The 26,188-nt window shown below is 42.0% G+C and overlaps 1 protein-coding gene and 1 pseudogene across 8 annotated transcripts in view; one reads left to right on the plus strand and one right to left on the minus strand.

The window, feature by feature from the left end:
* The first annotated feature begins 9,906 nt into the window (after positions 1 to 9,906).
* The window catches only part of SAV1 (salvador family WW domain containing protein 1), a 34,370-nt gene continuing 18,088 nt past the window's right edge, over positions 9,907 to 26,188 (plus strand). For 4 of the 8 annotated variants that reach the window (XM_059696601.1, XM_059696562.1, XM_059696573.1 and 1 more), the window contains exons 1-2: positions 9,910 to 10,326; positions 14,342 to 14,785. In XM_059696601.1, coding sequence (XP_059552584.1) covers positions 10,233 to 10,326; positions 14,342 to 14,785 — 538 coding nt within the window. In that variant the 5' untranslated portion in view covers positions 9,910 to 10,232. Of the gene's footprint in view, positions 10,327 to 14,341; positions 14,786 to 26,188 lie in introns of all 8 variants that reach the window. The other 4 variants (XM_059696619.1, XM_059696610.1, XM_059696628.1 and 1 more) reach the window with 4 other exon arrangements.
* LOC132227752 (proteasome activator complex subunit 2-like) lies at positions 21,663 to 24,289 on the minus strand (annotated as a pseudogene).

The following is a 26,188-nucleotide window of genomic DNA, read 5'->3' on the forward strand; positions in this document are numbered from 1 at the left end:
ATCAATACTATAATTTAAAATGGGTCCAAGATTTATCAGGATGATCACTTAGTAAGTTATGTAGTGTCTAATCACTGGGGTGTATACCTGAAACTAATATGATAATGTCAACTGTAATTGAAAATTTTTTAAAAATGATTTAAACATTTTTTAAAAAATATATTTTATTGATTTTTTTACAGAGAGGAAGGGAGAGGGATAGAGAGTCAGAAATATCAACGAGAGAGAAACATCGACCAGCCGCCTCCTGCACACCCTCTACTGGGGATGTGCCCGCAACCAAGGTACATGCCCTTGACCGGAATCGAACCTGGGACCTTTCAGTCCGCAGGCCGACGCTCTATCCACTGAGCCAAATCGGTTACGGCAAAATTTTAAAATAAATTTGAAAAAATAAAATTGTCTCAACTACAAGATATAATCAATTCAATTATTTAAATAAATCATGTATGAGATAATTAGGCCCTGGCATGCAAGTCTATACATACTCTAAATTTGGAGGAGACAATTACGGAAATTCTGAACATTAATTTGCTTAGTGGCCTAATAGCAATGTGAGTTTAACAGTGAAGCACATCAGGAAAAAATACAGTATTTGAATGCTACTACTGAGTGATTTGGAATACAAGTTCCAAACAGAGCTTCTCAGTAGAAGTTCTAGGAATTCATAAGCCTCTCATGAATAATAAGGGGGGGGGGGGAATCTGTTATTTGTATGCCTTTTATTCATACTATCCTCTCCTTGTCCTTATCAACTGATTTCTTGGACATTCCCTTCATCCTTTTTTCATGGCTCATGGTTGTTGTTTTTACTGTATTACGTGTCTTCTGACATGCTGCCTTCACATTACTTAACTTTCTGAGTTGCATCACTTCCACCTATACTCCAACTACTGGCCAATGTGGTTGCACCTGGTAATTTACTATTTAAAATGCTTGGAATTCCTTTCTGACCACAGCCTCCTGTTCATGCCCTTCCATGTCCTCACTCCACTGAATCTGTTCTTTGTCTACGTTGTTATTCCCAGTTTCTCAGTCCCGATCAGCATGAGATAAACAGCATCACCAGACAAACACAAAGGATCTTGATAGTTAATGACCTGCTCAGGCCTGCTGTGACTAAAAGCATGATTTGGGTTAAGTTTTAAAGATATTAAACTCTTTAAAGTAAAAAAAAAAAAAAACAAAAAACTTAAAGATGTATTTGATAGGGGAAAACACAAGGCAAAGTCTGATTTCTTTAAAATCTTCATTTCCACAATTGTTTAGGCATTTCTATATTAAAATGTATTTAATGCTTACCACCAGTCCATTTTCAACTGCACCTCCAATCCCGATTTTTAAATTTTGACTCTGGTTTGTTGGATTTCATTCTCAAGCAAGTCTTTCCAGAAGGGCCCACAAGTTTTTCATGTTACTGCCTTTCATTTTTCCTTGAGTCTTCAACATTTTTCACCTTCTTAATTTGTTCCAAATTGTACAGATTTCTTAAATTCCATCTTCCCCTAGGTACTTCCTTCTAGAGTCCATTTAATCCTATTCCAATCTGGACTGATTGAGTTCCAGATGTACAGTTGTGGTACTGAAACTTAAATTTTTGTTTTCTTGAGTTAGATTCACTATGTCTTTAATCCCTATTTTCCTTCTTTTGTTTTGTTTGTTCTTTGAATGTAGAAGAGTTTATTTTGTTAGAACTTATCACCAGAGGATTTTTTTCCCATTGATTTTTAGAGAATGGAAGGGAGGGGGAGAGACAAAGAGAAACATCGATGTGAGAGAGACACACCAACTGATCGTCCCCCGCATGCACCCTGATCAGGGGCTGGGGATCTAGCCTGCAACTGAGGCATGTGCCCTTGACTGGAATCGAACCCGCAACCCTTTGTCTGAGCGCCAACACCATTGAGCAAAACTGGCTAGAGCAGAACTTATCTTCTGACAACTTACTAGGATAGGATATATGGGGAGTATACTCTGAGTTCCTTCATGTCCAAAAATATCTTTATTCTCCCCTTGCTTTTGATTGATATTTTGCATGGGTATGGAACTGGAAAATAAAACTGATTTCCCCTCATTTATTTGAAGGCATTGTTCCATTGTTTTCTAAGAGTTCTCACTGATGATGAAAAACCTGATGCTCGTCTGATTCTCATTCCTTTATAATTGGCCTCTGCTTTCAGTTAAAGGGAAGCTTTTAGGATCTTCCCTTTATCCTTGAAGCTCTGAAATTTCACAATGTCATATTGAGACATGAGTCTTTTTTCATTATTTTTGAGGGGCACTTGAGATACTCTTTCAATTCAAAAATTCCTTCATCTTTGAAAAAAAACCTTGTATTAATTTTTATGATGTCCTCTCCATTTTCTCTATTATCTCTTTCTGGAACTCATGTTTTCATATGAGACTTATACAGAGACTATTTCTTATTTTTCCTTATATTTCCTGTTTCTGTCTTCTGTTTTCTGGGAGATTTGCTCATCTTTACCTTTTCTTCTGAATATTTTATTTGGCAACCCCTATCTTTAAATTCCAGGAGCTATTTATTGCTCTCTGATTGTTTCTTTTTCATGGCATCCTTTTGTTGATTTATGGGTGCAATATCTTCACACAAATATCTCTTTTGATGGTAATATATGTTGTTGCTTAAAGTATTCCTCTATCTTCTGAATTATTTCTTTTCTTTGAGTCTATTTTTTGTTTATCTGTTGTCTCTCATGTTGCAATTTTCCCTAAAATCTCCAGTGATCCTTGGTTACACATTTATATTTAATAATAATACATTTACAAAAACAACACCACCACAACACTTGGCCTCCCTGGCTGCATGAAGATCAAAGTCGATCATGAATAAACGGTAATTATCTGGGCCAGGAAGTTCATGACCAACAGACTACTTCAGTGGAAACAACTGGTCATTGATGTCCTTCACCCTGGGAAGGCAACAGCTCCCAAGATAGAAATTTGGGGGAAACTAGCCAACATTTATAAGACTACACCAGATATGATCTTTGTGTTTGGATTCTGAACCCATTTTGGTAGTGACAAGACCACTGGTTTTGGCATGATTTATGTTTCCTTGGATTACACAAAGAAAATGAACTCAAACACAGCCTTGCAAGATATGGCCTGTATGAGCAGAAGACCTCAGGAAAACAGAAAGGAATGCAAGAACAGAATGAAGAGAGTCAGGGGAAGTGCAAAGGCCAATGTTGGTGCTGGCTAAAAGTGAGCTGGAGATTGGACAACAGAAGGAATAAAGATTCTTCAGTGACTTTACCTGTGGTGATTGTGCAGATTTTTTATGAGATTATTAAACTTTATAAGAACTTAAAAAAAAAAACCCACTTAGGAGTCTGTGTGAAGGATCAGGGCCCATTGCCTGGCAGACTTCCCTATGAGATGAGTTAGCTGTTTTGTTGCAGCATCTACAAATGTGAGAATGCCAAGATCTTTGTTGTAGGGCCATTCGATTTCTTGAGAAAAGGACCCAAATATCCCCTTTCTGTGGGATAGTATCTAGCTGCTGGAAATTCTGGGGGCAGAGGGAGAAGAATGAAGTTTTGACTTTTAATTGTCTATTTCAACTCCACATTTCTTTCCTACCTTCTTTAATTAAACCAGATACTTGTGAGCCCCAAGCCTCTCCCAGGCCTTTGGCTGTATGTATGTTCACATGTATTTTAGGTTGCAGCTACTTCTGTCCTGTTTCATCTGTTCTCTTCACTTCCTTCCCATCTCACCTCAATCCCATCACTCTAGTTGAAATTCATTAATGTCATGTTCACTGATGGTCCATATTTTGTTCCCATAATATTTATGGGCTTATTCCCCTTTTATTCTTCCTTTGTCAATTAAGTGGTGTTCTAGGAGGGAAGAGGAGATATTTTTATATGACCGTTCTCCATATAGAACAGGCTATTTCCTCCACCCCCCCCCCCCCCCCCCCCGCTTAATCCTTTGTATTTTGGTCTAACTGCAAGAATTCCATTTAAACTGCTCTCTTGAAAATATTTCATAAAAATGTATTTTTCATTTCCTCCTTCCCCATAAATCATGTTTACCTTGCACCCTAAGGCTAAAAGCTTATTGTCCCAGAGAAAAGGTTCAGTAGAGCCTTCAAGAAAGTAGTCCACAAGATAGAGAAGAGATGATGCAGAGTGAGTTCCCAGAAGTCATGACCTGGAAATAGAGTATTTTGATAGGGAGGATAAATACTGAGTAGAGAGAGTAGGTCCCAATTTCCATTTGGGACTGTTGAAGATCATCTTTGCAGGTGTCCTCTGTGTCAGCATGGAGTGGCCACAGCAAGAGAGAAATAATGGCATCCCCCATTGGCAGATGAAGTAGACATGGTGTTTCTGAGGATCCCCTGGCTTCCATGTGTTGTAGAAAGGGATGCAGATGTTTCCACATTAGATAAACATCAGTAGATACTCCATAATGAGAATCCTCATAAATTTTTACTGATTCTCAAAAAAAAAAAAAAAAATCTTACTATTAGCCAAGTGAAAATTGGTAATTGCAAAGAGTAGTTAAACATAAAGTTGAAAATGGCTAAAGATAGGGCCTAATTTTGGAAGAAATATGTCAGTTTCTAGGGCTAGAGAGGCAATGATACAGAAAGGCCCATAAGGACAGCCGATTGAAGTCAAAGGATAGCATTGCAAAGAATAAAAGATTAATTTTGGCTAGCTGTCAAGGTTCCAGAGGACCTCTAAATCCAGGTAATAACAATATATAGGAATAAGAGCTGAGCTTAGGGACACCAAATTTCTCAGCTTGACTCCTTTTGCTCAGACTTGTGGTACTAATTCTCTGTATTAGTTGGGGGGCAATTTAGTTGCTAATATTCAGCATTTATACTTTCAGAGCTGTGTACATATCATCACAAATCCTTATCCTTCATAGAAAATAGCTAAAGCTTCTGCCTAAAAGTGTACTCAGAAATGTATCCTCCCAGATTTTAAAAGCAAAACTTTGGGCGCTTGAAAACCCCTAGCATAACTATTGTTTCCTTCTGAGACAGATTAAGTTTATCTTGTTACAAGACCAAAAAGAGTGGGTTGGAGAGAAGAAGTTCCTCTCTTTTTATTTATTTATTTTTTGAAGAAGCTCCATATGGAGGGCTTATTTCCATTTGGTTCTTTCTTGGACAACCCTTTATTAGCTAATTCACCCTTTAAAATTTTACATGATTCTAGCATGAGAAATAGCATAAGAACCTTGTCTATCTTTGAAAGAAGCAATCAGATATGAAATTTTATTTTATGGTAATGATGATATGCTAACAGTTCCTTTAGTGGCTTTTTTTTTTTAAATCCTCACCCAAGGATATGTTTTTATTGAGAGAGAGAGAGAGAGAGAGGGAGAGAGAGAGAGAGAGAGAGAGATCATTTAGTTGCCCCCTGCAACCTTTTGGTATATGGATGATGCTCCAACCAACTAAGCTACCCGGCCTGGGCAGCAGCTTTTATTTATTTTTTTATTTTTATACTTTAAAAAAGTTGATTTCAGAAAGGAAGAGAGAGAGAGCTAGAAACAGCAATAATGAGAATCATTGATCATCTGCCTCCTGCATGCCCCCTAATGGGGATCCAGCAGGTAATCCTGGCATGTACCCTGACCAGGAATGAACCATGACCTCCTGGTTCACAGGTCAACACTCAACCACTGAGCCCACTCGCCCAGCCAGGGCAGCAGCTTTTAAATAAAAATATAACAATAAAGATAAGTATTTTTAAAGAAGGGAATCACCTATATGCCTATTGTACTACTTGGGTAACTGTTTTTATTTTTGTGTTTTTTCTTTCTTTTGTGGCACAAAACTGTAGGGCTGAAAAACACTTTGGAATTCAACCAGTTCAATTTCTTCATTTTCATACGAGGAAACTAAAACCCAGAGAGTTATGAGGTTAGCCCAGAATAATACCTTATTGCCTCCTTTAAAAGAATTTTTAATGTTAAATTTTTAAAAATCATTGTTGATAAGATAGTCGATTTTCTCCATGAAGAATGCAACTGCAAGGGGAAAACAGTCTTTATTATGTAATACTAGAGGCCTGGCACATGAAATCATGCACGGGTAGGGTCCGTAGGCCTGGCCTGTGATCAGGGGCACTCTTCCCTGGCTGCTGGCAGCTGGCCCTGCCCCCCATCGCCACTGCCACCGGTCACCCTCCGTGTGTGGGGTGACTGGTGGGGTGATCAGGGCCCCAGCACCACCTGCATCCGCTGCCACCCACCCCCGGTTCCCCATTCCCCATCAGGTGATCAGAGCTTGCGGGGTGAGGGGGTGTGGGAGGGTGCGCGGGGGCAGGGGTGGGGGGGGAGGGACCCAAGAGGTTGGCCTCAGGGCTGGGGACAGCTCTTGCATTGAGCATCTTCCCCCTGGTTGTCAGTGCATGTCATAGCCGACTGGTCATTCCACCGTCCGGTCAGTTTGCATATTACGCTTTTATATAAATACTAGGGGCCCAGTGCTCGAAATTCGTGCACTGGGTGTGTGTGTGGGAGGTGGGGGAGTGTCCCTCAGCCCAGCCTGCCCCCTCTCACATACTGGGAGCCCTCAGGCGTTGACCCCCATCACCCTCCAATCGCAGGATCGGCCCCTTGCCCAGGCCTGACGCTTCTGGCCTAGGCGTTCGGCCCGGGCAGCGGGGACCTGCAGTGGCAGCAGGGGGTTGCTGCGATCGTGCGGGCTCCGCCCCTGCCCCTGCAGGAAGCCTCTGGCTGAGGCATCCAGCCCGGGCAGCGGGGACCCACAGCTGCAGCGGCCCCACGATTGTGGGCTTCGCTTTAGGCCCAGGCAAGGGACCCCTAGCTCCCGGGACTGCCAGCTTCGACCATGCCCAGCTCCCATCGCTGGCTCCACCCCTACTTCCTGCTATCACTGGCCAGGGCGGAAAAGGCACCTGATTCTCCGATCATGGCTGGGGGGCAGGGCAAAGGCGGCCCCAGCACCGCCTTTGCCCTGCCCCCCAGCTCTTAGCTCCCCGCTGGGTTTCCGATCACTGTCAGTGGCAGGGGGCTTCTTCCTGCTTTCCCTTTCGCCTCCCTGCATTGTGCCTACATATGCAAATTAACCGCCATCTTGTTGGCAGTTAACTGCCAATCTTAGTTGGCAGTTAATTTGCATATAGCCCTGATTAGCCAATGAAAAGGGTAGCTCGTACGCCAATTACCATTTTCCTCTTTTATTAGTGTTGATATCCTTCTCAAAAGTAATGTCTGAAGAATTATAGCTGCAAAATCTGGATTCCTAAAAACTCCAAGAAGTCCAGGAATTTCTAGAAAACAGATGTGAATGCAAAGCATCTATATTTAAGGATTGGATTCAAAGTTCACATACCGCTATGCATTGCTACTGCTGATGCTGCCTGCAGATTGTTGATTCTGGAATGTACCCTTCTTGATAAAAAGGCAAATTATAGCTTAAGAAGAGCACCTAATTGAGGCTTTCTCTCTGCTGCAATTCAAATAATTGAAATAGTATTGAAAAGGGGAGTATTTTGTAAGGAACATGGGTGGTTTTCAAAACAACTGTGTCAGGAACACTCTGGACTCACATTAGCAGGATTCTTAATGCGCCATAGCAGAAAAAGGTCCAAGATGCAAGTAGAAAACGCTGGTGCTGAGATTAGTCTGCCACTACCCAGGGACATAACCTGAGGCAAACATTAAATTTTTCTAGTTTTGTTCCCACATCAATAAGATGAGGTTAGCCTAGCTGATCTCAATTCTTTCTCCATTATAAAATTCTATGATTCTATGTGAAAGGCATCCTGTATTTCAGTCTGTGGGAAAACCCCAGGTGTGAAGAGCTGGCTTTCTTAACAAATGCCCTGCTATCCTTTTGTTCTCTCATCCTCCTGAGGGAAGCCCTGGACAGGACCCTGGCACTGCATTGGCACCCCCTTCTCTCCTTCATCCCCCGCCTTCCTATCCTATCTGTGACAAAACCCCATTGTCTATTCATTTATGGTTCATTGCATTTTCTTCTCCAGCTGTATTACCAATAGTGTAGCACTGGTCTTCGCACCTGAACCACAGGAACAAGTCACTGCTTTTCTAAGGTTCCTTTTAGAGGACAATATGCTATTCTATTGAGCTCCATTCTGCTCTATTGTTAAGATTTACATCCCCATGGGAGTGTTCCTTGAGTTCTCTCTCTCTCTCTCTCTCTCTCTCTCTCTCTCTCTCTCTCTCACACACACACACACACACACACACACATTCTGTATTCAGTCTGTCAGCAGATCCTGTTGGCTGTCTTTAAAATATGTCCAAAACCTGCCCACTTACCATCTCCACTGCTGTCACTCTGGCCCAAGCCAGCAAGGGCTTGCGATGGATCCTCCTCCCTTTACCCTGGCTCCCACTCAGCCCGCTCTCAGCCCAGCCTCGGCAGCGCTCCTAGCAGAACACTAAGTCCGATCGGACTTCCAGTGAAACCCCTTGCCGTGGCCCACAAGGCTCAGGCGCCCCAGCCATTGCCATCCATCCAGCCTGATTTCCCACTACTCTCCTCTGCGCCAGCGACCCGACCTTCCCTTCTTCCAAGCTGCTCGGAGCATGGCAACCTGGGGCGGCCTTGCACGTGCTTTCTGCCAGAAAGACCAGAGAGCGGCGAACGCTAACCGGTTCCCTCACGGGGTCACCGCCCCAGTCTCCTCCGGTTATCCCATCACAGTCCAGCGGTTCTCAACCTGTGGGTCCCGACCCCTTTGGCGGTCAAACGACCCTTTCACAGGGGTCGCCTATGACCATCCTGCATATCAGATATTTACATGACGATTCATAACAGTAGCAACATTACAGTTATGAAGTAGCAATGAAAATAATTTTATGGTTGGGTCACAACAGGGGGAACTGTATTTAAAGGGCCAGAAGGTTGAGAACCACTGCATCACACTGTCTAAAGTCCCAAGCCCTCTTTTTTCTTGTTTTGTTTTCACCTCGGCACTTGCCACTCTGTAACACTATTTGTTTCTTAATCTCCTTCTTTATTGTCTCTCTTCCCTACGTGAGTCAGGAATCTTGTCTGCTTCCTTGATTGCCGCACGGAGAGCAGCGCCCACCCTGGGCGCCCAGTCGGTGTCTGACGGCTCAGGAGCGCACGGCCAGCCCTGCACCAGGGGCGCCCAACCGCCTGCAGAGGCCGGGCCACCTTCCACCGCTCGGATCCTGAGCCTTAACGCGCAGTCTTCAACATTCTGAGACTGAGATTCCACTCCAAGAGGACGTCTGTGGCGATCCGGTGTAATGACGGTAGTTAATGATTACATAAAATTGGCTAACATCAAATTTATCTTAAATAAGAGGTAGTAGAAACTGCACTTTTTTTCTCCGTTTTGTCTTTTATCAGAGAGACACACTCCTTATATTTGTTTAATATGTATTGGCCAGATCAATGTTTTCAACAAAAAGAGACTTCTAAATTGGGGGGGGGGGGGGCGCGGCACTAGTCTGGGAGTTGTGGTCCTTTTATTCTATTCGCATTCTGCGTTATGAGGGCCCTGAATTTACCAAGAAACTCCAAAAGGGCGTCTGCACTCCAGGATGATGACGGGGACGCGTTCTGGAGGGGCGGGGGCGGGGGGGCGTCACCGGCTCCCTTCAAGTCGTGAGGGGACAATCTGTGGGCAGAGGGGGCTCCGCGGCGAGAGCTCGCGACCTCCGCGCTCGGCCTGGGCGGCGGCGTCCTCCTTTCCCGGCCTCGGGACTGCCTCTCGCTGAGGAGCCGCGAAGGCGGCCGCGGCCGTAGGGTAACCCGTTAGCTCCGAGCGGACGGACGCCCCGCAGCCCGAGCCGCGCCCCAGCCAGAGTGGGGGCGGGGCGGCCGCGGCGGCCGCGCAGCGTCGAGTTTCCCAGAATTCCCAGCGGCCGCGGGGAAAGTTTACGGGACGTAGGCGGCGGCGGCGGCAGCGGTAGCGGTTATTCGGCGGCCCGCGGCGGACCATGGCCCTGGCCCGGCGTCGCTGGCCTCTCCTCCGGGAGTCCTCGGGCGGCGTCGCGGGGCAGGCAGACTTCCGGGAAGGAACTGACCGGCGACTGAGCGGCGGCCGGCGCGCTTAGCGCCCCGAACATGCGGCTGTCCCTGCGGGCGACCCCGGGCTGCGGAGAGGCGGCGGCGGCGGCGGCGGCGGCTCCGGAGGGAAGGAGGCGGCGGCGCCGGCGGCGGCGGCGGCGGGAACGGCCGGCCCCCGGGGCGGTCTAGGGCCTCGGCGACCAGGATGCTGTCCCGAAAGAAAACCAAGAACGAAGTGTCCAAGCCGGCCGAGGTGCAGGGCAAGTACGTGAAGAAGGAGACGTCGCCCCTGCTGCGGAGTGAGTGTCGAGCCGGGCGCACCCCTACCTGCCCCGGCGGCCGCGCCTCCCGCGCCTTTTCACTCCCCTGGTCTCTGTGAGGTAGTTTGGTTGGTTGGTTTTTACTTTCCAAGATGCCTGAAGTCGTGTTTGTTATTTGAAACCGACAAAGACTAAGAAACTTAAACCAGCTTCCCCTCCTCCCCTCGCCCCCCTAAAAATAACAGCAAACTTCCCGGTTCCCTATGACTGTGTTGTTTTACTGGAAAAAAAAAAAAAGAGGTCCCTTAGGAAATACATACTTAAATGACGGATCCCCTGATGCTAGAGGAGTCAACGCGAGTGGACGGGAACACTTTGTTGCTCTTCTAGACGCGTCGGGCTGTGCCTTGTGTTTGTAAACATTGCGGTGTCGCTCGCCCTCGCGGGACGGTGTGCGAACTGGGGCTGGACTTCCCGCTCCGCCGGGGCGGCTGCGCCGGGAGGGGACGGCTGGCCGCGGCTGCACAGCCGCTACCCACGGCCTCATCGGCCTTAGATCTCAGAGTAGAGGAACCGCAGTCGTGTGCATCTGGCGATAGTGATGAGAATTGCTTCCAATAAAAAAATCCCAAGGACCCCCACAAGACAAAAATACTCAAAGTGATTTGTCATATTTTAGGAGACATTACCAAAAGTGGTGGGTTTTTTTTAAGTACGCATTTGTTTTTATTGATTTCAGAGAGGCAGGGAGAGGGAGAGGGAGAGAAACGTCAATGATGAGACTCATTGATTGGCTGCCTCCTGCATGCCCCTCACAGGGGATTGAACCTGCAACCTGGGCATGTGCCCTTGCCCGGAATCGAACCTGGGACCCTTCAGTCCGCAGGCTGACGCTCTATCCACCGAGCCAAACCAGCTAGGGCTGTGGTTGGCAAACTGCAGCTCGAGAGCCACATGCGGCTCTTTGGCCCCTTGAGTGTGGCTCTTCCTAAGCCTTAGGAGTACCCTAATTAAGTTAATAACAAGTACCTACCTATATAGTTTAAGCTTAAAAAATTTGGCTCTCAAAAGAAATTTCAGTCGTTGTACTGTTGATATTTGGCTCTGTTGACTAATGAGTTTGCCGACCACTGAGCTAGGGCAAAAGTGGTTTTTGTGTTTTTTTGTTTTTACTTTAATAGGGTGCATTTCTACCCCCTAACCCCCAGCACCTTATTGCTGTTCAGTTTAAGTATTTGACTTTGGTTTTCCAGCTGAATCTTTTAAAACTTTAATTATTTCTGTCTTTTGAATTTTTACTACTTGCTGTGTGTTCAGATCATTTGTGAGGCAAGGAGCTAATATTTTTGGTGCTCATACTGCATGCTGGCTGTTTGTGTAGGTTTCTCTCTTGGAAGCTTGGGGTAACCCTGTGACTTAACCATTACCTCATGTTATAATTGGGAAAGCTGTTCATAGAGATTCCTAGTATTTGCCCAAAATCACACAGAAAGGGGTGGGGAGCATGTTTTTCCACTATAATTACATCATCAACCTTCCAGATTTAACCTTGTATTTGCAGTACTTTCTTATAGAACAACAGAATAGATTTAAACGGGCGCACCGGTAACCAGAAACTTGATTTTTAAACCTTTTGTTGTTGTTGTTAATCCTCATTCGAGGACATTTTTTTTCATTGATCTTTAGAAAGAGTGGAAGGGAGGGGGAGAAACAGAGAGAGAGAAACTAGATGTGAGAGAGACAGGAGAGACACATCAATTGGTTGCCTCCCACACACCGGGAGGGGCTGGGCTCAACAGAGATACCTTGCCCTTGACCAGAATCGAACTCAGGAGCTTTCAGTCCTTGGGTCGACTAACCACTGAGCAAACCAGCCAGGGCTTAAACCTTTTTTTAACAGTTCATTTTTGAGTTACATGTTCTCTCACATTTTGGGCAAAGTTAATGATAACTTGCAGTGTGCTGCCAATAGTTTATTAAACATTGCTTGAAATCATGAAATATGTTTTTCATACCTTTAAGCAAATAATTTAATATTTTTTGTTTCAAGTGTTGAGACTTATTTAGGTATTAATTTCTGTCTAGAGTTTGATTCTGAAACTTATTGAGTGCCCGCTAATATTATTTACTCAATGAACTAATAAAAGTCTCTAGATCTGCCAAAACCGATTTGGCTCAGTGGATAGAGCGTTGGCCTGCGGACTGAAAGGTCCCAGGTTCAATTCCGGTCAAGGGCATGTACCTTGGTTGCGGGCACATCCCCAGTGGGAGATGTGCAGGAGGCAGCTGATCGATGTTTCTCTCTCATCGATGTTTCTAACTCTATCTCTCTCCCTTCCTCTCTGTAAAAAATCAATAAAATATATTTTTTTTAAAAAGTCTTTAGGTCCAATGTTCTTCATGTATTTTGCTTTCTAACCATTAATGTCTAAACTGTTTAAGTTCTGTATTCTGAAGTACTGTATCCTGAAAGCTATTGTTCTACTGTTCTCTTCTGTTTCAAGTTATAGTTACGTGTTTAAAGGAGCCATAATTTCAGGCTTGGCTTTTTTTGTACTAATTCAACATTGTGTACCTCTATGAAATGAAATATTTCTATTTTAAAATTTCCATAGCTAAATGTTTGGCTTTTCCTTTTGCCATTATTATTTTATGTAATTCCAGGAATAGGAAGACCAAGTTAATAATTTAAAAATCTTTTTAAAGGATTCTACCTTTATATGTTTGGGAATAGCAATATGTTCTATTTTTTAAAAGAAAACAGATTACTAATTTTACACATTTATTCATGAGTATTTCATTAATATGTATTTCATAGTTAATCTTATTGATACTTTTCCGTAATATGTATGGTAGCATACAGAATATATTTGATTCAACACATTTGTACAAATTACAGATCCTTTCGAGTAGAAAAAGATTAATCAGCCTCAATTAAAAAAATAATTTAATCCTCACCTGAGTATATGTTTATTGATTTTTGTTTTGTTCTGTTCTGGTTTTTTTTTTTTTTTTTGGTTAATCCTCACCTGAGAATATTTTTTCTGATGCTTTTCAGAGAGAGTGGAAGGAAAGGGGGGTGGGGAGAGAGAGACACACATCAATGTGAGAGAAACATATTGACTGGCTGCCTCCCCCATGTGCCCTGACCTTGTGTGGGGAGTGGACCCCACAACCCAGGTATATGCTTTTGACCTGAAATCAAGCCCAAGACCCTTCATTGCATGGGCAGATGCTCTAACCATTGAGCAATCGGCCAGGGCTGTTCATTGATTTTCAGAGAGAGGAAATGAGAGAGAAAGAGAATGAGAAAGACATTGTTATAAGATACATCCATTGGTAGCTTCCCATGGCCTCCCAACCAGGAATTGAACCTGCAACCTTTTGATGTATGGGACAACACACAAACCAACTGAGCTACCTGGCTAGGGCAGCCTCAATTTTAGAATACCCAATAACTATCTTTTTTTTCAAATTGTTTGATTTTTAGAGAGAGAGTGGAAGGTAGAGAGAAAGAGACAAACATAGATTTGTTGTATTTATAGTTCCACTTATTTATGCATACATTGGTTGATTCTTGTATTTGCCCTGACTTTGGATTGAACCCAAAACCTTGGCTATGCTCCAGCCCACTGAGTTATCTGGCCAGGACCCCCAAGTCCTATCTTAAATAAAAAAATTTAATTGTGGCTGTGGTTGAGTGTCAGCCTACGAACCAGGAGGTCATGGTTCAATTCCCAGTCAGGGCACATGCCCAGATGGTGGGCTCAATCCCCAGTATGGGGAGTACAGGAGGCATCTGACCAATGATTCTCTCATCATTGATGTTCTTATCTTTCTCCCCCTCACCCTTCCTCTCTGAAATCAATTTTATATATATATATATATATATATATATATATATATATATATATATATATAATTTATTTATTTATTTTTAATTTAATTGTGTTTTAAGTCCATTGAAATTTTGTATTTTGGGGTGATAGATGCAAATGAGCAACTTTTAAAAAGTGTTACTTATTGAAATGGTCATTTTATTGTTTCATTATAGATCTCATGCCTTCATTCATCCGGCATGGTCCAACAATTCCAAGACGAACTGATATCTGTCTTCCAGATTCAAGCACTAATGCCTTTTCAGCTTCTGGAGATGGAATAGTTTCAAGGAACCAGAGTTTCCTTAGAACTCCAGTTCAAAGAACACCTCATGAAATAATGAGAAGAGAAAGCAACAGATTATCAGCACCTTCTTATCTTGCCAGGAGTCTAGCAGATGTCCCTAGGGAATATGGCTCTTCGCAGTCATTTTTAACAGAAGTTAATTTTGCTGTTGAAAATGGAGATTCTGGTTCCCGATATTATTATTCAGATAATTATTTTGATGGTCAGCGAAGGCGCCCACTTGGAGATCGTACACATGAAGATTACAGATATTATGAATACAACCACGATCTCTTCCAAAGAATGCCACAGAATCAGGGGAGGCATGCTTCAGGTAATTTAAAATTAGAACTACTATATTAGATTTATTAACACAATTTAAAAGAAGCTCTTTTCTAGATTTTCTTGGGAAGTCAACATATTCCTAAGGAAATTCTTCATTTCGCCAGTATTGCTGAGCCAACTTGCAAATAATTATTAACCTACAATGAGGGAAAGAATTTTGTGTTCCTTTATTTTATTAACTCATTTTATAAAAACTTGGTACTTATTTGAAGGATATCTTTACTATTAACACTATGAACTTTGAAAACTTAGATAATTTAATGTCTACAGTTGGATTGAATCTAGGTTAAGGTTTCAGAGAAACTGGACTTAAATGGGAAAAGGCAAGGCAGATAGGAAGAATCAGGCATGGTAGTTAATACCATGAGCAATTGCATCATTACTTAGCTAGAACCTGTACTGTTTCTCTTAACAAAACTGGTGTCGTAGTTCAATAATTAGTTCCCAAGTTGGTCAGACAGACTTATTGTGAAATAGTTAATCGTGTGTTAAGTATGTCTTTTTGTTGTTCTTTTATGAAATGAGCAAAAATATTAGTTATAAATTTTTGAAATCTGCTTTCCATATTTGCTGACTTGAGGATTCTTATAAAAGGAGCTGAAGATATAGGAGAAATGCACAATTTGCTTTAATCCTAAAGTACTGGAATACACTAAATAAACTGAAGCAAGCTGAAAATTAAACTTTTTCATCTGACTGTTTTTTTTTCCTGTAAGTAGTTGTAGGCTTTAAATTTTGGCAGGTTAAAAATAAAAAAATACGTGAGACATCTATTTTGTAATCCACAAAATTTCAAATAAGCTAACTTAATACTTTGGAGCATGAGTATTTTGCGTGTAGAAAACATTCATTTAGTCTGAGTCATATGTTTACCATTTTTCCCTGACCTTATTATTCCTCTTTGGTACCTTATTTGAAGGAACAAAACCAATATATACAAAATAGTAACAAAACAATTTGTATACTTTGTGGTACTTACTGTAGGTACAATAGAAAGGCAGAAAAATATAGTCAGGGTAGGCTGGAATGATTGGTAGAAGAGATAGGACTTCATCTGTGCTTTTAGCTTGTATTTTAGATTAATGGGGGCAGATAAAGGGCATTTTAGTTGGAAATTTGGAAATAACCAAGTGAAAACAGAGTAGACACCATGCAAGTCCAAGGAGCTGTGTAGTTTTGCCTAGTTTGAATAAGATGTAAGGTGGAATGGAGATTTGTGGTCCAACAACAGGCTATAGGATTGAAACTTGAGTCAAGCAAAATCATTGCAGATTTCAAAAAGGCAAATCATTTTATGAAAGCACTATTTAAAGATCAGTTTACTAGTTATACTTGGGGTACATTCCTAGAGAAAAGTGGACTGCAGGTACCAGTGGTATTGCAGAGGAAAAGGCAAATCTGTGATGTTTTTGAAGGAAAAATGAGACACATACGAGTTTGGGAATGAGTGAATCTCAAGTTTTGAAAATTGAGTAGTGTATGAAGCAAAATAGAGACAGACTTACAGGTAGAAAACAGGCAGGCAGCTCGGAGGTGGGGGTGGGGGAGGGGGCAGGGAGGAGTTGGAAGGGTGGAGGGATTGAGCAAAAAAAACCCCAAAACTCACGGTCATGGACAACAGTGGTGATTGTGGGGGATGGGTAGAGGTGGAAGAGGCCATGGAAGGGATAAATGGTGATGGGGAAAAAAATTCTTTTTTAAATTGATTAGTGTGGAATAATTGGTAAGAGCAGCTTATTTTGTGAGAGTCAACATTGAAATCTCATTGGAACATTGAAGAGAAGAGGTTTTCTAGGTACATAGAAATACTCTACTGAGCATAGGTGAGTGCCTTTTTAATTTTTAAAGAAGTTCTGTGTTAAAGGATTAGACAGTTGTACACTTCAGTGTTTATTTTGGCTATTTCTAATAAAATGTAGTTTTAAACCTCAGAAATAATCTGTCCAACCAAAGTGTAGTAAGTTTTTAAAGCTCATTTATATTTTTAGAGTAATATCTGCTTATTATAGGAAATTTATAACATACAGAAAAGTAAAGGTTAAGTACCTATCACACCAGAGATTCTTAATATTTTAGTTATTTCTTTCATCTTTTCCCATGGCATTCTTTTTATTTACAGTTATAATTAAAATCTATACAGTTTTGTATCTGTTTCTTACTTGAATGATTTTCTTAATGTAATATGCTATTTATTAGTAATTTCAGTCACTTGGTAATCTTACACTTGGTACATGTTTGGTAGTTAATATTTTATTTTTTTAATTCATCTTTATTGTTGCAAGTATTACAGATGCCTCCTTTTTTCCCCCCATTGACCCACTCCACCTGCTTCCGCCCCTCAGACTTTCACTGTACTATTATCTGTGTCCGTGGGTTATGCATATATGCATGTAAGTTCTTTGGTTAATCTCTTCTCCCCTCCCCCTCTGAAATACATCAGTCTGTTGTATGCTTCATGTCTCTGGGTCTGTTTTGTTTGTCAGTTTATTTTCATGAGATTTCACATATAAGTGAGATTATGTGGTACTTGTCTTTCTCTAACTGGCTTATTTCACTTAGTATAATACTCTCCAGGTCCCTCCATGCTGTCTCAAAGGGTAAGAGAGCCTTCTTTTTACTGCTGCATAGTATTCCATTGTGCAAATGTACCACTTTTTTTTTTACTTAAATGTAAGTTGTGAAACCATAAAAATCCTGGAAGAAAGCGTAGGCAGCAAAATATCAGACACCTTACATAGCAGAATTTTCACAGATACATCGCCTAGGGCAAGAGAAACAAATGAAAAACAAATAGTACTACATGAAAGTAAAAAGCTTCTGCATAGCAAAGGAAACTAGCATCAAAATGAAAAGGGAACCCACTACTAATATATGGGAGAAATATTTGCCAATGATACATCTGATAAGGGGATAATTTCCCACATATATAAAGTATTCATACAATTTAACAAAAGATAAACAATCCAATTAAAAAATGAGCAAAATATCTGAATAGACATTTCTCCAAAGAGGATAAATAAATGCCTGAAACATGAAAAAATGCTCATCACTAATCAGAGAGATGCAAATCAAAACTCACACCTGCCAGAATGGCTATCATTAATAAGTCAACAAACAAGAAGTGCTAGTGAGGATGTGGAGAAAAAGGAAACCTTGTACATTGTTGGTGGGAATGCTGACTGGTACGACCACTATGAAAAACAGTGTGGAGTATCCTTAAAAAATGAAAACGAACTGCCATTTGACCCAGTGACCCCACTTCTAGGAATATATCCTCAGAAGCCTGAAACACCAATCAGAAAGAATATGCACCCCTATGTTCATAGCAACATTATTTATAATAGCTCAAGATCTGGAAACAGTACAAGTGTCCATCAGTAGATGAATGGATTAAAAAAAAACCTGGTAGTTAATATTTTAAATGTTAATGAGGACCTGACCTAAGCTGGGGACATTTGGAAAGGGGAGAAGTGGAACACATCTTCATTGATGGTATTCCGCCACTAATGCGATTATAAGGATGAGGGAAAGAATGAATAGTCACATAGGACCCATTAGCATTGCACCTGACTGTATAGGAGGAACTTCAGAAATAAATGGTTGAGTGAGTGAATTAATCCAGAGACTTCAAGTCGAGTCTTAAGACAGTTTTGGTAGCTAACAGCACGAATAATAGCTTATAACATTCTATTTATCATTAATACAGATTGTTGTTCTTCACACTTACCTTTCCCATGTATATATATATGTTACAAAAAAATCACTGATAGTCATAACACTTTTCTGCCTGAATGTAAGTATGAAGAATTAATAATACCAAGTTAAAATCTTTTTAAAAAAATTCTTACTTGCAAAATATCATTGAGAAAATACTTTAAGAAATAAATTTCTACTGATCTTCTCAGAAGCAGTCTGACAGTTTTTATAAGTCTAATGACAAACTTTAAAATAATTTTCCAGACCTTGAGTGCATTATGTTAAGTGAAATAAGCCAGTCAGAGAAAGAAAAGTACCATATGATTTCACTTATGTGGAATCTAATGAACAAAGTAAACTATCAAGCAAAATAGAAACAGACCCATAGACAGAGAGCAGGCTGGGGAGTGGGGTGGGGGTGGAGGTAGGGACTGGAGGGATTGAGAAAAATACTCACAAACGGACAATAGTGTAGGGATTGCAGGGGAGGGGGGATTGTGGGGAGGGTAGAGGGGCGATAAATGGTAATGGAAGGAGACTTTACTTGGGAGTGGTGAACACACAGTAAGAGTGTACAGATGATATGAAATTGTGCACCTGAAACCTGTGTAATTTTGTTAACCAGTAGCACCCAATAAATTCAATTAAAATTTTTTTTTCCAATCAAGATTTTGAAACTAGCCCTGCCAGTGTGGCTCAGTTGTTAGAGCCTCTGCCCACGCACACAAAAGGGCCATCAGGGTTCTATTCCCAGTCAAGGGCACATACCTGGGTTGCAGGCTTGGTCCAGCCAACTGGTTGGGGCATGTAGGAGGCAACCAGTTGATGTGACTCTCAATGTTTGTTTGTTTTTTTGTTTCTCTCTCTCTCTCTCTCTCTCTCTCTCTCTCTCTCCCTCCCTCCCTCCCTCCCTCTCTCCTCCCCCTTCCTTCTACTCTCTCTAAAAAAAAAAATCAATGTAAAAAAATACATATCCTCTGGTGAAGATTAACACAAAAAAATGATTTTGAAATTTAAAAAGTATAAGTTAATTATATACTTTTTCAAATTAAAGAATGTTATTTTTTAAAAGATTTGCATTTATTGCAGAAGTTATACATGCTTGAGAGCTTTAACAAGATTAATTTATGTGAACAATAAGATTTAATGTTCTTTAGAAAAAACTACTTTGAGGGAGTACCTTAAGTGGCAGGAAAGGATTAATAACCAATTATTAATGAAACAGAAAAGTCTAACTGTCTTTTCCAGAAGGAAAGAAATTTGAGACAATAAATGGAAGTTTCATGAAATCATCTAGAAGATTTGAAACTTACTATATTTTTAAAATTTATACTGGAGAGAGTTCAAGGAATTTGAATGAATTGAAAGGAGAAAGTATGTTGGTAGGAGGGTAAGGATGTGATACATTTATTTTCACAAGCTTTACATTTTGATTGCTGTTAGTAATGTAATAAGCATAAAAAAAGTATGGAAGGAAATAGTTTTGTAGTGAGTTAGAGAGAGTAGTAATTCCAGCCAATTGTTATTTAGACTTCCCAGAACACCTATCTCAGTGATTAACTTCATTTTATTGTATTTAGCAGAAGTATGAAAGCAAGTTGTATAATATCCTAAAGGGTTTTAGGATCTAGCAAGTTCTACATTTAGCTGTGAAATTTGACCTTTAGCCATTTGACCAACATATCAGTCAGACACTTATTGTATGTGCCAAACGAAGGAATCCTATTAACAGGAAGTCTTTAGTTAGAATACTAAAGGCAGATTGAATTCGTTTGTTCTGTACTTAAATAATTTAGTTTTATACAGTTTTAAGTAACAAACTTTAAAATATATTTTTAAAGACAACTGAAGACATCAAGTTATAAGAATCAAAATGGAAAGTGTTAGGCTTTATAAAAAAAAAATCACTAGACTTTCTATGTATTCCAGGATATGCATAAATATGTAGTGAACCAGAGTCATCTTTGAGGACGGGTTAATAATCTTTAGGGACACAAATTTATTTGTAATTATTTTGCAGAGGAAGTAGTTGGCTTGCTTCAACTCAGATCTCTTTATAAACATCTTGATTATAACATGGGCTATAATGTTTAGTATTTATTAACCTGGAGCTTATAAACCTCCATTAGAGTTCCAGATTCCATTTTGTTCTCTGTAGCTGTTATAAAATTAGGCAACTAGAATTTTTGAGCTTTTTCTATAAGGACACATCTCATATATATTTGCCTGGTTATATGAGATTATGTTCTTAGAGACATATCTAGTGAAAGCTTGGAAGAGAAACAAAATAATTCTTTTTTCTGTGTCTTTGGGAATTCATGTACCGGGTAAGCGAAAGTAGGTTTATAGTTGTGAGTACATGATACACAAAGCTATTATAATAATCATAACCTACCTTTTTCCATACCCATTAGCCCACCCCTGTATTTAGCATATGAATGCTTTATTTTGTATAAATGGAAGGTGTGCGATTAGTTCCTGCAAATAGAAGTTATTTTGAGGATTATGAATGCCACTCATTCTTCTGGGGCCAATTGAAATTATGAAAAACTATTTTTTAATTTTTTGGTTGATTGGTTTGTTTGAGAAGGAGTGGGACAGGGGAGACAGTAAAAAACTATTTTTTCCTCATAGCTCAGAAACAAGATTCTCATTTTCCACTGATTGAATTCAAAATTGATGGTTTGCCTTTTATTAGTAGCAGTCATATTTTTCTTTGAAGAATTACAAATGATCTTTTGTTGCTAATATTACATGGTTGGTAATACTGTCATTTGACCTTATACCATCTGTGTGGCCTTTGGTAAAATAACTTACTTGAAACTTGGTTTCCTCAAACTCTGTAAATTGGTAGTGATTCTACTACCTCATTTGAGCTGTTTTGAGTATGAAATAGTACAGATGGAAATGACTAGGGACAGAACAGACACTCAAAATTGTTAGCGTTCATGCCCTTTTTCCAGATTTGACATGTTTGTTACTAAAGTTTCAACTTTCTGGCTGAACTTAGAGTGGAGATCTGGTGTATTAAAGCTTGCTATAGCCTTTTTCTTTTTTTAGTCTCCTATACATATTTATTATTAGTAATGCTTTATGTTTTAGATCAGTGGTTCCAATCTTTTTGTACTGTACATTTATCTCGCAATAGGCTGCTTTTTTTTCCCCCACACAAAGTTTTGATAATACATTTCCCTTCTAGCCCGGGGCTCAGTACTTAGATGGCTTCTCTTCACCCTTTGGGTTGACAGTTTTCTCCAGGTTGCTGCTAATGATATGATAAAGCTCAGCATAGAAGGCCCTTAGGTCCAGGACCCATAGGCCACCTCATCTCGCTCGTGCACCAGGCCCGGTAATGCATTACATGGGTCTCCTTAGAGGCCTTGGCCACAGCATCCCCATGTTTTGAGAAGTACTTAGAAATGGTTGTCTGGAAGGCTTCTACTTTGGCCTTGACTGCATTTACCCTCTCCAGCACCTTCTTCTGGATTGATACCCCAAAGTCATTTCCATCCTCAATCTTGGGGATCAGGTGCTGGATCTACATGATCACCAGAATACATTTTTCTTTGAGAGTCCACATTTCAGGCTTAACCAGGGCAAGCAGGGCCAAGAGCTTCTCATTCCCAGGGAGAAAGCCACACTTAGGCCACTTCCAAAGGTAACCAGTGAGTTTGTATTTTAGTATCTTTATGAATTCAGGGATTTTTTTTTTTTTTAAGTTGAAAAGGTTTAAAAAATGTATCCTTTTTCTTTTATATATATACTAGAGGCCCGGTGAACAAAAATTTGTGCACTCGGGGGAGAGGAGGGTCCCTCAGCCCGGCCTGTGCCCTCTCGCAGTCTGGGACCCCTCAGGAGATAACAACCTGCTGACTTAGGCCTGCTCCCGGGTGGCAGAGGGAAGGCCCAATCCCTAGGTGCAGCCCCTGGTCAGGCTCAGAACAGGGCCGATTGGGGACTTGAGGCGCCGCCCCGTCATGCACAGAGCAGGGCGGATTGGGAGGTTGCGATGCCACCCTCAATCATGCTCAGGGTAGGGCCGATTGGGGGGTTGGGGCACCGCCCCCGTCACACTCAAGGCAGGGTCGACGGGGAGGTTGCGGCACCACCCCCTGTCACGCACAGAGCAGGGAGGATCAGGGGGTTGGGGCGCTGCCCCCTGTCATGCACAGAGCAGGGCCCATCAGGGGGGTTGGGGCTCCGTACCCTGTCACGCACAGAGCAAGGTCGATCAGGGGGTTGGGGAGCTCCCCCCTGTCACACAGAGCAGGGCCCATCAGGGGGTTGGGGAGCTCCCCCCATCACTCACAGAGTAGGGCCGATAGGGGAGTTGGGGTACCACCCCCTGTCACACACAGAGCAGGGCGGATCAGGGGTTTGGGGCACCGCACCCTGTCACACTCAGGGCAGTTCCGATGGGGAGGTTATTGCTATACCCCGTCACACACAGAGCAGGGCCCGTGGGGGGCGTTGGGGCGCCACCCTCTTTCACCCACAGAGCAGGGCCGATCAGGGGGTTGGGGCGCCGCCACTGTCACACTCAGGGCACGGCCAATGGGGAGGTTATGGCTCTACCCCGTCACACACAGAGCAGGGCCCGTGGAGGGGGGAGGGTTGGGGCGCCGCACCCTGTCACACACAGAGCCGCAGGGCGATCAGGGGGCTGGGGAGCTCCCCCCTATCAGGCACAGAGCAGGGCTGATCAGGGGGTTGGGGCGCCTTCCCCTGTCAGGAACAAAGCAGGGCTGATAGGGAGGTTGTGGCCCCGCCCCCTGTCACACACAGAGCCGCAGGGCGATCAGGGGGTTTGGGCACTGCCCCCTGTCACACTGATTCCGGTGCCGGGAGGCCTCGTGGCTCCGCTGATCCTGGTGCTGGGAGGCATATTACCCTTTTACTATATAGGATAGAGGCCTGGTGCACGGGTGGGGCCAGCTGGTTTGCCCTGAAGGGTGCCCTGGATCAGGGTGGGGGTCCCCCCTGGGGTGCCTGGCCAGCCTGGGTGAGGGGATGATGGCTGTTTGCAGCTGGTCACACACCCTTCTGGGTGGGGGTCCCCACTGGGGTGCCTGGCCAGTCTGGGTGAGGGGCTGAAGGCTGTTTCCAGGCTGGCAGGTGACTGAAGCTCCCAACCGCTCCGGGTTTTTTTTTGTTTTTTTTTTTTTATCCTGTGCCAGCTTTAGCTCTGAGGCTTGGCTGAGGAAAGCAGGTATCTGGTTTGTTTCGGTTCTATAATCGACACTGTTTCAACTCCAGCTCTGAGATCCCGGCTGGCTGAAAGCAGGTTTCTGGGGTTTTGTTTAGCTTCTATATTTGTAACAATGTTTCAAACTGCAAGCTCAGAGGCCGGCAGTGGCAGGTGGGAAACGTTGGAGTCCTCCGTCACTGGTGCAAGCAAGCCTCATGTTCGCTTCAAGCTGCCTGGCTGCCGGCCGCCATCTTGGCTGGCAGTTAATTTGCATATCTCGCTGATTAGCCAATGGGAAGGGTAGCAGAGGTACGGCTAATTACCATGTTTCTCTTTTATTAGATAGGATATATATATATTGATTTCAGAGAAGTGGGAGAGAGATAGAAACATCAATGATGAGAGAGAATCATTGATTGGTTGCCTCCTGCATGCCCCCTACTGGGGATCAATCCCACAACCCAGGTATGTGCCCTTGACTGGACTCAAACTTGGGACCCTTCAGTCCGCAGGCCGATGCTCTATCCATTGAGCCAAACCAGCCAGGGCTATCCTGCTTTTTCTATAAAATTTTATAGTTTTATGTTTTACATCAGCTATATGATCCATCTTGAGTTCATTTTTATATTAGGTGGTATAGGTTGTGATTAATTTTTTTGCATATGGATGTCCAGTTGTTCCAACATCATTTGTTGATAAAGCTATTCTTTCTCAATTTTTCACCCTTGTCAAAAATTAATTGACCATGTATATGTAGATGTTTTTCTGGATTCTCTGTTTCATTGATCTGGTTGCCTTTCTGATAATACCACACTGTTTTGATTACTATATCTTTATAGTAAGTCTTAAAATCAGATACCATGAGTTCTCCATCTTTTTTTTTTAATCTATTTTTTGATTTTTTACAGAGAGGAAGGGAGAGGGATAGAAAGTTAGAAACATTGATGAGAGAGAAACATCGATCAGCTGCCTCCTGCACACCCCCTACTGGGAATGTGCCCACAACCAAGGTACATGCCCTTGACTGGAATCGAACCTGGGACCCTTGAGTCCTCAGGCCGACACTCTATCCACTGAGCCAAACCAGTTAGGGCGAGTCCTCCATCTTTATTCTTTGTTTTAAAAATTGTTTTGGGTCAGGAAGAATCTAAAAATCTCAATAGGCCAATAACTATGGAAGAAATTGAAGCAGTCATCAAAAAGCTTCCAGCAAACAAAAACTCAGGGCCGGATGGCTTCACAGGGGAGTTTTACCAAACATTCAAGGAAGAACTAAAACCTATCCTCCTCAGACTATTCCAAAAAATTCAAGAGGAAGGAACACTTCCAAGCTCATTCTATGAAGCCAGCATCACCCTAATACCAAAACTAGATAAAGACAACACAATGAAAGAGAATTACAGGCCAATATCCCTCATGAACATAGATGCCAAAATCCTCAACAAAATCTTAGCAAATCATTTCCAGCAGTACATCAAAAAGATCATACACTGTGACCAAGTAGGATTTATCCTAGGGATGCAAGGATGGTACAGTATCTGCAAATCAATAAATGTGATACATCACATAAACAAATAGAAAAAAACCACATAGTCATGCCCTGGCCGATTTGGCTCAGTGGATAGAGTATAGGCCTGCAGACTGAAGGGTCCCAGGTTCGATTCAGGCCAAGGGCATGTAGCTTGGTTGCGGGCACATCCCCAGTGGGAGGTGTGCAGGAGGCAGTTGATCGATGTTTCTCTCTCATCGATGTTTCTAACTCTATCCCTCTCCTTTCCTCTCTGTGAAAAATCAATAAAATATATTTTTAAAAAAAACACACATAGTCATATCAATTGATGCAGAAAAAGCACTTGACAAAATCCAACACCCATTTTTGATAAAAACTCTCAGCAAGGTGCGAATAGAAGGATCATACCTCAACATAATAAAAGCCATATATGACAAACCCACAGCCAACATCATACTCAATGGGCAAAAACTACAACTATTTCCCTTAAGAACAGCAACAAGACAGGGATGCCCACTCTCACCACTCCTGTTCGGCATAGTACTGGAAGTATTAGCCATTGCAATTAGACAAGAAGAAGATATAAAAGGCATCCAAATTGGAAAACAAGTAAAATTATCCTGATTTGCAGATGACATGATATTGTACATAAAAATCCCTAAAGACTCCATCAAAAAACTATTAGATGAATTAGGCAATGTAGCAGGATACAAAATTAATGCCAAGAAATCTATGGCATTTCTATACACCAATAGTGAACTTACAGAAAGAGAGACTAAAAAAGCAATCCCATTTACCATCGCACCAAAAAAATTAAGATACCTAGGAATAAACTTAACTAAAGAGGTAAAAGACCTCTACTCAGAAAAGTATAGGACGTTGAAAAAAGTGATAGAGGAAGACATAAACAGATGGAAGAACATACCGTGTTCATGGATTGGTAGAATCAACATCATTAAAATGTCCATACTACCCAAAGCAATCTATAAATTCAACGC

This window comes from Myotis daubentonii, chromosome 1 (assembly GCF_963259705.1).
Source record: "Myotis daubentonii chromosome 1, mMyoDau2.1, whole genome shotgun sequence".
In the NCBI taxonomy this organism is placed as follows: domain Eukaryota; kingdom Metazoa; phylum Chordata; class Mammalia; order Chiroptera; family Vespertilionidae; genus Myotis; species Myotis daubentonii.